Here is a 13915-nt window from a genome sequence, read left to right as displayed (position 1 = left end):
TTCTGCAATCATTGAAGCGAAAATCTCACGCAGTTGCTTCACGTTCAGTTCCTGGACGACTTCACTTTCGGTCCGTTCGCTACTGCATTCGGTTTTGATTGTTATCCTTTCCTCTTCCAATTGTATCAGCTCTTCATTTATCAGTTCTTGGTCATGGGATGCCAAAACCTCTTTCTTTTTCAATCTTTTTATCAGTTTCAACATCATACATATTACAAAAAATAAGTACAGAGCAATTGGGATTGTATTAATTAATAATAATTATTATAAAAGTATACAGTCAGGTAAGACCTAGTTAATAAACCTCCCAAAATCACACAGATTAACAATAAAATATATAAAGAGTATACATAAAATACAAAAATATCATAAAAAAATGAAAAAGAAAAAAAATATATCCCCTAAAAAAAACGAATCTACCCAAACTAAAAGAAAAAGAAAAAGAAAGGGCTATTGTGATACCTCAGATAGAACCAATAGTGTCGCAACTTCTGCTCCTTTCCCTGTATATTGAAATCACAAAATAGATTTGGCAAGGGTCAAATTACATCATGTGGAAACCAAAACCTCTTCAACATCATCTTCGTCAACTTCCACAAGCCAAACTCACTTTGTCCTTACTTCGTTCACCACAATTGAAATACTTAATTATGTCTCGTTTTACGCTAAGTGTTACACCCTTACGAGCTCTTTCATATTCACAGGAAGAAGAGGAGGAAGTGGGATTGATTAGATTGCACTGTTCAGAACCAGAATGAACTGATAGTCTGACAAGACTACTATGGTGTAAAAAAGTCAAGCTTCTTAAGATTTCATCTGATAAATGGATCTCATATGAATTACTTTACACTTTACACTTTATACTTTTTTATCGCCATACAATTGGTACTAGAACGTACAATCATCACAGCGATATTTGATTCTGCGCTTCACACTCCCTGGATTACAAATATTAAATATTAAAAATAGTTAAAATTAGTAAATATTGTTTGTAAATAGAAGATAGAAAAATGGGAAGTAAGGTAGTGCAAAAAAATACCGAGAGGCAGGTCCAGATATTTGGAGGGTACGGCCCAGATCCAGGTCAGGATCCGTTCAGTAGTCTTATTACAGTTGGAAAGAAGCTGTTCCCAAATCTGGCCGTACGAGCCTTCAAGCTCCTGAGCCTTCTCCCAGAGGGAAGAGGGACGAAAAGTGTGTTGGCTGGGTGGGTCGTGTCCTTGATTATCCTGGCAGCACTGCTCCGACAGTGTGCAGTGTAAAGTGAGTCCACAGATGGAAGATTGGTTTGTGTGATGTGCTGCGCCGTGTTCACAATTTTCTGCAGCTTCTTTCAGTCTTGGACAGGACAGCTTCCATACCAGATTGTGATGCACCCTAGAAGAATGCTTTCTATGGTGCATCTATAAAATTAGTGAGGGTTTTAGGGTACAGGCCAAATTTCTTTCGTTTTCTCAGGAAGTAAAGGCACTGGTGGGCCTTCTTGGTAGTGAACTTTGCTTGGTTGGACCAAGTCAGGTCATTTGTGATATTGACCCAACTTTTCACAACTTTTCATTTTTTAATAAATTTCATCAAAAATTTTTTATTCCAACTGTGGTTTGATAGGGAAAATGTTTAACTCTTGGCGTTGAAACAGCGAAACTAGAACTTTAGCTTGCTTACTGCTAGCCAAATTTATTTGAACCAAATTCAGGCCAGATCACTAATGTGTTTTCTGTTGTAAAAGATGGTTATGGTGTAGGAAGCAAGAGCTGCGTGGGAAGTAATCTTACATCTCTACAGCCAACATTGATATACATGCAGATTCCTAGAAGGTGATAGCAACACAAGATAATATTCAGTATCTACTAAAGTGACAAGTGTTTTCAATGAACTTAGTTGGCCTTTCTCAACTTAGTATGAGATACTCATATGGTAGGAAAATATCTGTGCAGATAGGATGTGAAGGCTGTGGCTAAGTAGGAAAGTGGTGAATAAGTTAAACTCTGTGTGTATACTGGAAATTGAGAACAAAGTTACAAATTTTCTCATAAGGTTATACCTAAAGCATAGGGGGCGTTTACTCAAAAATATAGGTTGAGATATTCTCTCATGATTTGTCACTATAATTCATGGTGGCTGGGTGGAGTTTAGGGCAGGACATAGCCTTGTTCAGATTGGTATTCTCTTCATTCACTTAATGTGGGCAGATACGTAAAATGTGAAGTAATGGACAGGCAATCACAATCATATGAATGATGCCCGATGCCATGCAGTGCAATTCTCACACTCTCATCTTTAGTGAGACTGGGACTGTTGAGGAATCGTGCAGGGAATGGTGGAGATGGAAGTGGGTGCTGATTCCGTCTTTGTCTATTGTTCTTCAATGGCAACTTCCTCATGTGTGCTTGGAGTTTGAACCTCACTGGTTACATAGTGTGTGCCTCTGGCATGCGTCTGAAACATTCAAGTTGCCTTGAAGCAGGCAAGCTGCAAAATTTTTTCCAATGACAGATGCAATGAGATAAACCTGTGGAACTCAGTAATTTATTTATTTTATTTAGAGATACAGTGTGGAACAGGCCCTTCACTGCTCAACAAGCTGCAGCACCCGACAACCTGCCTATTTACAGGGCAGTTTACACTGACCAATTAACCTACTGCTCTGGCCTGTGTGAGGAAACTGGAGCACCTGGAGGAAACCTGAGTAGTCACGGGGATAACGTACAAACTCCTTACAGATGGTGCCACCACTGAACTTGAAACTCTGAAACCCTGAGCTGTAATAGTGTCATGTCAATCACTATACTGTGGTAGTGCCCCTATAATGGAGGCCCAAGGAGCGAATCTACCCGCGTAAACCCTAGCGCTTTGCACTACAATGATTTTTTTTTGTTCTAATTGTGCTTTTTCTGATAAAAACTGTGTATAATTTATGTTTTTCTTATGAACGTTTGATGTTTCGGGTGCTGATCTGGCCATGGACTCATCCCCACCTATCTGCCTTTTCCCCAAAACCCTTAATTCCCTACTATGCAAACATCTATCCAACCTTGTCTTAAATATATTTCCTCAGGTAGCCTCCACTGCCTCATTTGGCAGTATGCTGCAATTTTTTACATTTAAATAACAATCTACTCCTTCCAAAGTGGATGACCTTGCATTTACCAACATTGTACTCCATTTGCCAGACCCTTGCCCACTCACTTAACCTATCTATATCTCTCTGCAGATTCTCCGTATCTTCTGCAAAATTTGCTTTTCCACTCAATTCAGTATCATCAGCAAACTTAGATACACTACACTGGGTCCCCTCTTCCAGAACATAAAAGTATGTTGTGAACAGTTGCGGGCCCAGCACTGATTGCCAACCAGAGTAAAACCATATATCCCAACTCTCTGTTTTCTATTAATTTACGAATCCTCTATCCATGCTAATACATCACCCCCAACCTTATGCATCCTTATCTTAAGGATAAGTTTTTTATGTGGCACCTTAATGAACACCTTCTGGAAATCCAAGTAACTAACATCATTTGTTCCTCTCTTTCCACTGTGCTCATTATATCCTCAAAGAACTCCAGTACGTTTGTCAAACAGGACTTGCCTTTGCTGAATTCATTCCGTATCTGCCTGACGGATCCATTTTTTCCAGATGCCTCACTATTTCTTCTTTAGTGATAGCTTCAAGTATTTTCCCCACTACGGATGTTAAACTAACTGGCCTATAGTTACCTGCCTTTTGCCTACATCCTTTTTTGAACTGTGGTGTGACATTTGCCATCTTCCAATCTGCTGGGACTGGCCCAGAGTCCAGTAAATTTTAGTAAATCATCACCAAAGCCTCTACAATAACATCTGCCATTTCTTTCAGTACCCTAGGATGCATTCCATCAGGACCGGGTGGACTTATCTATCTTCAGGCCCACAAGTTTGCTCAGCACTATCTCTTTAGTGATAGCTATTGTATCGAGGTCCTCACCTCACATCGCATCAATAACATCTCTCTTTGGCATGTTAGATGTGTCCTCCACCATGAAGGACACAGGTTAGTCATTCAAAACCTCTGCCATTTCCTCATTACCCATTATCAATTACCCCTTCTCATCTTCCAAGGGACCTACAATAACCATATAACCATATAACAATTACAGCACGGAAACAAGCCATCTCGGCCCTTCTAGTCCGTGCCGAACTCTTACTCTCACCTAATCCCACTGACTTGCACTCAGTCCATAAGCCTCCATTCCTCTCCTGTCCATATATCTATCCAATTTAACTTTAAATGACAACATCAAACCTGCCTCAACCACTTCTGCGGGAAGCTCGTTCCACACAGCTACCACTCTCTGAGTAAAAAAGTTCCCCCTCATGTTACCCCTAAACTTTTATCCTTTAACTCTCAACTCATGTCCTCTTGTTTGAATCTTCCCCACTCTCAATGGAAAAAGCCTATCCATGTCAACCCTATCAAACCCCTTCATAATTTTAATCACCTCTATCAAGTCCCCCCTCAACCTTCTACGCTTCAAAGAATAAAGACCTAACTTGTTCAACCTTTCTCTGTAATTTAGGAGATGAAACCCAATCACTTTAGCTACCCTTTTCCACTTTATATAATTTCCCAGTCTTCCGGTTTCCCACTACTCTGGGCGACCTTGTATACACGAACTTTTAGTTTGATGTCTTCTTTTATTTCCTTAGATATCCAAGGCTGGCTCTCCCCGCCCTTACTGTCTTTGCTTTTAACTGGAATATATTTTTGTTGGGCACCGTGAAAAATCTCTTTGAAAGTCTTCCACTGTTCCTCAACTTCCCACCATATAGCCTGTGTTCCCAGACTGCACTAGCCAAATCCTCCCTCATTCCATTGTAGTCTCTATTATTTAGGCATAATACACTGGTGTTAGATTGAACTATTGCACCCTCCATTTGTATGAGAAATTCAATAATACTGTGCTCGTAGCTTTTTCATTGCACCTGAGCAGACACGTACTTGTGCAGATGACAATAAACTTGACTTTGACTTTGACTACCTGTCCACTTCTACACAGCATTCTTCTGGTCCAGTTCATTACAGATCACCTACATTGTGAAACTCACAGTCCCGTGAGAGGATTCAGTGGCTGAAGCATATGAGTGCTAGAGGTTACACTATGTAGACCTAGCAGCTGAAGCTCAGCGACGGGGCTGGAAAACCAAAGTTTGTCCTGTGGAAGTGGGTTGTAGGGGGTTTATAGCCACATCCGCCATCAAATTCCTGAAGAAAATTGGGATTCATGATCAGACTCTATGGCAAGCCATAGGAGCCACATCAGAAGGAAGTGGAAAGAATATGCCACTGGCTTAGGTTTAAGCAAAACGACCTCTCCTGGGCTCCAAGATAGCATCAAGAGAGTGGGAAGACACAATGGGATGCCAGAAGTTATCACTGAGCCCTCTGGAGATGTAGTGGGCTAATCGGTGAAGGAGGGTGCCCACTTAAAAACCCCAGCGTGCCAACCCTGTGCCACTTCCAACATCAAGGCAGTCTCGAGCAAGTGCTCACAACCCATTGGCATGAGGGACATTAACATCTTATCCTGTGTTTCTTGGATTTGTTTTTGAACATACCATGTTAATGTCCTCAATTCGCATATTTACATCAACACTCATTTCCATTCTTTCATGCAGGGTTTCCGGGCAAGGATACACTGTGGCATGGAACCTATAATAAGAAAGAAAATGAGCAGTTTAAACTCTGCCTTAAATCATTCTTCTGTGAAGGAGATTTACTCATTACTGTGCTCACCCATCACATATTTTTTTCACTTTGTTTTTAAACTGTTCGCCTTGGAAGAAGACTATGAACACATCTTTACCGATGAAATCGTCCTGTGAATAAAGAAAGGGAAAAATATAACTATTCATCTGAATATATTTGGATGACATTGTGGTTGATTACAAGCTAATTTGTTCTATGGGAAACAATACTGAGTCAAACACAGTTATTTCTCAGTAACTAATGTTATTCTTCATGAACTTCAGTGAAGGGCAAAATCATTCAGGGCATAAATCCAATTGTGTTTATTTCCTGACAGAGGATTATTTTCTAAAGTTATCCTCACCGTTTCTTAGTATTTCATGTTACGTATGTACATAATATATTCAAAAGGGCACTTATAAAGGCTAAGTCAATGCCAGTTTTCATTTCCTGTACAGAATAATCAGTAAAGCATGAAAAATACCTAAGGCTATTGCTGAAGGATATGTAATTATTTCGGAGCCCAGCATGAACATTCAACCATCTTTCAAAAATAGTTCTGCCAATATTGTCTTGAAATTTCTGAGTCTTAGGTCGTGCACCAGAAACAATGTTTTGCTCAAGTTCATTGGTGAACTTGACAGGTTCATGTATCACAAGCTTCAGGGGTATGACAGTCTACGACACCACCAAAAGATCACAGATCGCTTGCTTAATGTGGATGCTGTTCTCAGAGAAAATATGTTTAATAGAATTGTGAAACTAAACTCCTATCTCTGTTTTCACTAGAAGTGGTCACTAAATTCACATTACAGACAGAGGTTCTTGTTTCTGTGCAATACTATTCTTAAATGAAATTGCCTGTTATAATTCCTTTTCTCAGGATTTTCTTTGGATAATTTTGAATTTTGTTCTCAGTAGCACAAGAGCAGGGACACCATGTTACAACTTAATGTTCAGACCTTCATTAGGTCACACCTGTATGATACCGTGTGTACTTCAGGTAACCACACTATGGAAAATTGGCGTGTACTGGAGAGAGCACAGTGGAACTTCAGCAGGACGTTGTCTGGATAAGAAAAGTATTGATTGGTTAGGCTGGGTTTCTTTTCCTTGGAACGGAAGAGGCTGAAGTGTGATCCTGATAGAGGTGTATAAAATTATGAGGGGTCTAGGTAGGGTAGTTGATAATAACCTTCTTCCTTGGTGGGGGTGGGTGGCCATGGGTATGAGGTATGAGGTAAGAGGTAGGAGGCTCAGAGGGAATTTGAGGAGCAAACTTCATGTCTAGATCTGCATTTGTATTCTAATCCTCATTTCCAGAGGACTGGACAGATCACATTTGGTCAGAATACATTCAGAATTTTGTGAGTAGTTTCGGGCCCCATGTCTAAGAGTAGTGTGAGTTGTGTAATTACTCAACTTGAGGATGATGTTCTCCTAAGTGGTTGTCTATGGTGGGTCTTCAGATGGCTTTAGTGGCTGATCCAGGCTTCACATAGGATGTTAGGCGATCTTGTTTAATGGAGAACACCTATGTGTGACTTTGCTTAGCGTGGGAATCTGATGCATGGGCAGCCACCACATGGTCATTGATAAATTGGGGTCAGGGTACAGTGGCATCCATTGGCTGGATAGGTCTTTGTCTGGAACCTTCCCTTTGACCTTACCACCATGGGTGACCCTACCAGGAGCCAAGTATCAGATGGCTAAACTCCAGACAGCGTTAACATGTGAGGAGTGTTTGATGACTCTGGGCCTGTACTCACTGGAGTTTAGAAGAATGAGATGGGATCTCATTGAAATCTGTTAAATATTGAAAGGCCAAGATAGAGTGGCTATGAAGAGAATGCTTTTCATAGAGGGGAAGTGTAGGATGAGAATAGGCACAGCTTCAGAATAGAAGAATATCCCCTCAAAACAGAGAAGAGACATTTATTTCGCCAGAGGACTGTGATTCCCTGGAATTCATTGCTACAGATGGCAGTTGAGGCCAAGAAATTGGGTATAATTAAAGTGGAGGTTGATAGGTTCTTGAGGGCATCAATGGTTATGGGAAGAAGACAAGAGAATGGGGTTGAGAGGGAAAATATATTAGCCATGATTTAATAACGGAGCAGACTCAAAGGGCCAAGTGGACTAATTCTGCTCCTGTGTTTTATGGAAACTTCTCACACAGAATGAAGCTGGACCGTGAAACATGTAGCATGAGGAGATGGTAGAAACATCCAGACAAGCATAACTTACCAAGACTTAGAAGCCTACAGGCCAAATACGGGCAAATGGAATTAGTGTAGAGAAATACAATGGGCAGTGTGGATCTGGTGAGCTGCAGGGCCTGTTTCTGCACAACAGACTTCGGTGATTCCATGTGCGGTATCTTCCTTGGAGTCATTTGTAATAAAATATTTTGAACTCCAACAATCCCCTTAGGAAAAGGTCAAATTGCTCTCCCCTATACTCAAGGAGAATTATAACACAACCAGTACGCTCACTGTGCTTTCAGATTCTGCTTTACTTTAATATCAGTCTTTCCCTGGCTGATTGAGCTGCCCATCTGACTCACCTCAGTGCAATGTAAGTACGTGCCGATTAGTTCCTATCTAAGTATAGAAACCCAAAGTTATCTTGATGTTTTACAGAGTGGAACATGGCCATGGCACAGTCTTCACAGTAAAACTTGCAGGCATCCAGAAGAAAACTTTAGGGCCACAGAGGTATAGGTTGGACTATTATTGCTTCAAAGTTCCGGCTACCTTCAGCATCCATCCCACCTATAGGATCCTCATAAATTCTCACTCGAAGCAACAAAGAGCAGCCAAGTGCAAGGTGTCAATAGAACACAGATCAATACAGCACTCAGTAGGAAAAGGCCTTTCAGCTCATGATGTCTGTGCCAAACACGATGCCAAATTAACCTAATTCTCTTCTGCTTGCACATGATCCATATAACCTCCATTCTCTGCATTTTTATGTATTCATCTAAACGCCTCTTAAATGCCACTAGCTCATTTGTTTCCACCACTATCCCAGCTGCCTGTTCCAGGCACTCGGCATTCTGTAAAAAACTTTGTCCTTCTCAAATTCATGTCCTCTACTACATGACATTTCTATCTGTGATAAAGATTCTAAGTGTCCATCCTATTTAATTACTTGGAATATTTTATTACAATACTTCATAATTTTATAAAATCCATCAGGTCTCCCCTCCGCCTCCAATGATCTAGAAAATACAACTCCAGTTTGTTGAATCCTCTCATTTTAGCTCATAACCTCTAATCCAGGCAGCATCCTGATAAACCCTTTCTGAACCCTTTCCAAACCCTATACATCCTTCCTGCAATGGAGTGACTCAAATTGCGTAAAATGCCACCAGAATATCACAAGTTTGGGAAATCACCCCGAATTAGCCAATATTGTGAGCATAAATGTTTTTCTTACAGCCACTGGATCCTCCGGTGGGACATTGATTTGTACATGACGTAAGACAATATTGCCATGACACACCCGCCATAATAACCTCTCAAAAGCTGGAAATCGTTCGCGCTTGATCACCCCAGTGACAAAACTGCATAAAGAGAAAAAGAAATCTGTGAGAGTGGATTATCTTTAATTTCTCTGGTAGCTTTGTACATAATTTGACTGTATGATGTTGTCCTGAGACATACAAACAAGAAATCATTTCCACCTGCTGATAAGGATATTGGTTTCAGCCAGGCCAGATGTTGCACTGCTGCAACTGGGTCAATGTCATTGGGCTGCACGGTATTGAAAAATCAGACACATCAATAACATTGGATGATTTCTGCTGGAAGCTGAGTTTAATGCAATTGATGACTTAGATAACTTACATTTGTGTAGTCTGGGAAAATGAACTTCCTAGCCTCAGACTTGAAAAATATAAGGTAAAGTGTAATGCTGTTTGTTCATAAGTTTATTCTAATATTAATAAGCTTTAAAAATAGACATTTTAGGTGGTAACAGACAACTGTTAACCAGTGTCAATTTGAAGTCTCCCAAGATACTTTCTAGTTGAGTCTAATGCAATAGGAAGCAAATAGTATGCATCTTATAAACCAAAACTTAATAATAAGTGTATTATATCTCAGAAAGTTCAGAGTGAGTGAACAACAGGCAATTTGATATAGAAACTTATGCTAGAAGAAATAAAAATATCAGCATGCTCTTTGGATCTCTCCAAACATCATGATTAAATAACTATGGTACAAGCAATTGATGTAAATTACTTAATGGCAATTTTAAACAGAGGTAAGAGCACAAACACTCCTACCTTCAGCAAATGTTCCTTACTCATTCTTCAAGTACCCTGAAGTAAAACAATGTTACAGCAATTCTCTTTAATTATTGTTATAAAAAGCATTCAATGTGATGGAATTATTATGGATCATCCTATCAGCTCCTGGTTTGTTTAACATCAAGAAATGAAATTGTGGCTTTTGTGTCCTTTAAGGTAAAATATGTAAAGAAGGCAAATGAAAAAGAAACTGCCCATCTAATCTTTGTTAATCAAAGTAGATCTCAAAACCATAGGATGTAAGTAATAGATCAGCACAACCTAGGAATTAAATCGTAATACTGAATAAGACCACAGACAATAAGGCTTAGGAGCACATTTAGACCAGTCAGGCTATCGAGTCTGTTCCAATGTTCCATCATGGCTGATTTATTATCCCTCTCAACCCCATTCTCCTGCATTCTCCCCATAACCTTTGACAACCTAACAAACTAAGAACCTATCAACCTCCGCTTTAAGTATACTCAACGACTTGACTCTACAGCTGTTCACGGCAAATAATTCCACAGTTTCATTATGTTCTGACTAAAGAAATTGTTTCTCAACTCTTTTCTAAATGGGCACCCTTCTAATCTGAGGCTGTGCCCTCTGGTCCTAGATCCCCCCCAATATAGGATACATCGTCTCCACATCCACTCCATCTAGGCCTTTCAATACTCGATAGGTTTCAATGGGATCCCCCCATCATTCTTCTAAACTCCAGTATGTAAAGGGCCCAGAGCCATCAAACACACCTCATACAATAACCCTTTCATTCTGGGAATCATTCTTGTGAATCTCCTCTGGACCTCCTCCAATGGTAGCATATCTTTTCATAGATCAGGGGCCCAATATTCCAAGTGCAGCCTGACCAATGCCTTGTAAACCCTCAGCGACACATCCTTGCTCTTATATTCTAGTCCTCGCAAACTGAATGGTACCTTTGCATTTGCTTTCCTTACCACTGACTCACCGTACATGTTCACCTTTAGGGAACCTGGCACAAGGACTCCCAAGACCCTTTGTACCTCTGATTTTTGAATTTTCTCCCTGTTTAGAAAGTATTTTATGACTCTATTTCTTCTATGATAGTAAATTTACTTTGAACTTTGAACATCCCTACACTATATTCCATCTGCCTCTTCTTTGCCTGTTCTCCCAAATCTGTCCAAGCCCTTCTGCAAACTCCCTGCTTCCTCAGCACTACCTGCCCCTCCATGTGTCTGTGTATCATCTGCAAACTTGACAACAAAGCCATCAATTCCATCATCCAAATCGTTGAGATACAATGTGAAATAGAGACTCTATACCAACCTCTGCGGAACACCATTTGCCACTGGCAGCCAAGCAGAAGGGGCCCCCTTTATTCTCACTGTTTGTCTCCTGCCAGTAAGCCAATCTTCTATGCATGCTAGTATCATTCTTGTAAAATCATGAACATTTATCTTGTTAAGCAGCCTCATGTATGGTGCCATGTTAAAGGCTTTCTGAATATCCAAGTAAACAACATCTCCTTTGTCTACCTGCCTGTTACTTTTTCAAAAAATTTCAACAGATTTGTCAGGCAAGATTCCTCCTTAAGAAAGCCACGCTGATTATGGCCTATTTTATCATGTACCTCTCAGTACCCTGAAACATCGTTCGTAATAATGGACTCCAACATCTTCTCAACCACTGAAGGCAACCAGGATGACAGGCTTGAGTGGAGCACCAACACAGAGGCTGTGTACAAGTAGGGCCAGAGTCACCTCTACTTCCTGAGGAGACTGAGGTCTTTCAGAGTATGCAGGCCTCTCCTTCACATTTTCTGTCAGTCTGTTGTTGCCAGTACAATCTTCTATGTGGTGGTTTGCTGCGGCAATGGCATCAACACGGGTGATGCCAAGAGGCTCAATAAACTGATTAGAAAGACTGGCTCTGTTATAGGAGTCATACTGGACACACTGGAGACTGTGGTAGAACAAAGGACCCTACAGAAAATCCTGGCAATTCTGGACAATATTTCTCACCCTCTGAATAGAGGGGCACTTTTAGAATAGACTAAGACAACTTCAGTAGGTGGAGCTTAGGGATGATGGCACCTAATGGCAACTCCTTTGCTTGCATCTTTGGAAGCAGCTCTATTTCTATCCTTAGTATCTCTATTTTTTCCTTTCAGGGTCCTTTTGAAGACCCTGACCTGGAGTTACATGCTGACTATGGAAATGAGACCCGCTCTCGGGGTCTCGCGACTGATTGTTATTCAATATACCAAGGATGCATCCTAGAAGACTAGCATGCCTTCAGGGTTTTGGGATTTCATGGCTCTGGAGACAGGCAGACTCGAGTTCGGTGCCTCTGCAGGAAATCAGTATGTCGTGGGAGATGGAAGATCGAAAGCAGCAAGTTGGCTGCTGGCTGTGTGCCCAGAGACCCGAGTTCTTTGGGCACAGAGCTTGGAAAAAGTGAAAAAACAGACTTTTAACATCATAAATCAGTGAGTTGTTTGTTATGTCTCCCCTCTTGCTGTGAAACGGAGACAGCTCTTTTTCCCTTATTAGGGAGAGCGAGAGAGCCTGTGCTATGTCGAATTACTGGGTGAACGAGTAGTCTTTGGGGTACTGCAACTCTGTGTCTTTATTGATGCCTTGCTGCACACTTGACTGCTCAGTGGGGGGGGTACCGATGCTTTTTTTGCTGGTGGGGGGGTGATGGTTGCTTTGCTGCTGCTTACGTGTGGGAGGGGAAGCTGGGGGGGCTTTGGAGTTCTAACATTTAACTGTCATTCATTCTTTGGGGCACTCCTCTGTTTTCGTGGATGGTTGTGAAGTAGAAGAATTTCACAGTGTATTTTGTATACATTTCTCTGACATTAAAAGTACCTGTGAAACCTTTGAAACATTTTGAAACTGTGCTGCTCCAAAGGGCAATATATAAGATCATTCTTAACCCCAGCCAACCTATAGCTAGGAAAGTGATGATCCCCTCCTGTTAGACTGGTTGAGGTAACCTATTTTTTATTCATTCTTACTTTTCTTCTAATATTTATATATTTGTATATCTGAGCATTTGTAATGCTACCGTGACATCAATAAAGTATCTATTTTGTCTATCTATCTTTATCTTTGGAATGTATCTATCCTGTGTCCTTTGAATTCCCCCCGAAAACTTCAGCCTTTGTTGATCTGCCATCACCCCTGCTAGTGTCCCCTTCCAATCGAATTTGGCCAGCTCCTCTCTCATGTCTTTTGTTATTCCCTTTACTCCACTGTAATACTGATACATCTGACTTTATCTTCTCCCTCTCAAACTGTAGTTAAATTCTGATCACTGTCTCCCAAGGGCTCCCTAATCAACACCCAACACCCAATCCAGAATTGCCTTTCTTCTAGTGGGCTCAATCATATGCTGCTCTAACAAGCTATTTTGTACGTTCTGGAGCGAGGCAGTGTAACTGATTTTTGTTTGTTCAGCTGAGGCAAATTGACTTGGTTAATAGGGTATACCTTGTTGCTGATATCCTTCCAGCATTATGAAAAAAAAAGCCAATGCAGCCAGTACACAGGCATAAATATTATATTTTTATAATTAAAGATTTCCGAAATGTGAAGAAATGCAAACCCAAGGACTACAGGTTATGTATTGCAGACTATCTTTACACATTTTCAGCACTTCTAGAGGAAGCCACACTGCATAATTTAACTTGTAACAACCATAGCTAGCTGAATTCTAAATGAAAATAAAACTTAAATGTAGAAAGACAAATTATCTGGAAAAGGATGGAAGAGTCTGTCAGAGCAACAACCCTTGGGAAGGAGAGAAATGTAAGCTGCATATTTCATGTGCTGTGTGTTTCGTCCCTTTGAGCTGTTTCTGCCAATTGTATTTTTGAGTATTTTGTGCTAGTAAAGCCTGTT

At 40.7% G+C, this 13915-nt stretch overlaps 1 protein-coding gene across 1 annotated transcript in view; it reads right to left on the bottom strand.

The window, feature by feature from the left end:
• LOC134343758 (V-type proton ATPase 116 kDa subunit a 1-like) overlaps positions 1-13915 on the bottom strand; it is a 106263-nt gene that overhangs the window by 78762 nt on the left and 13586 nt on the right. The window contains exons 6-8 of the mRNA XM_063042498.1: positions 9167-9293; positions 5774-5856; positions 5596-5689 (exon numbers count right to left, since the gene is read on the bottom strand). Of these exons, the coding sequence (XP_062898568.1) occupies positions 5596-5689; positions 5774-5856; positions 9167-9293 (304 nt within the window). The remainder of the gene's footprint in view (positions 1-5595; positions 5690-5773; positions 5857-9166; positions 9294-13915) is intronic.

Source organism: Mobula hypostoma, chromosome 3 (genome assembly GCF_963921235.1).
Source record: "Mobula hypostoma chromosome 3, sMobHyp1.1, whole genome shotgun sequence".
NCBI classification, from domain to species: domain Eukaryota; kingdom Metazoa; phylum Chordata; class Chondrichthyes; order Myliobatiformes; family Myliobatidae; genus Mobula; species Mobula hypostoma.
The sequence above is the reverse complement of the archived record's forward strand: the minus strand, read 5'-3'. Positions and strand labels throughout refer to the sequence as shown.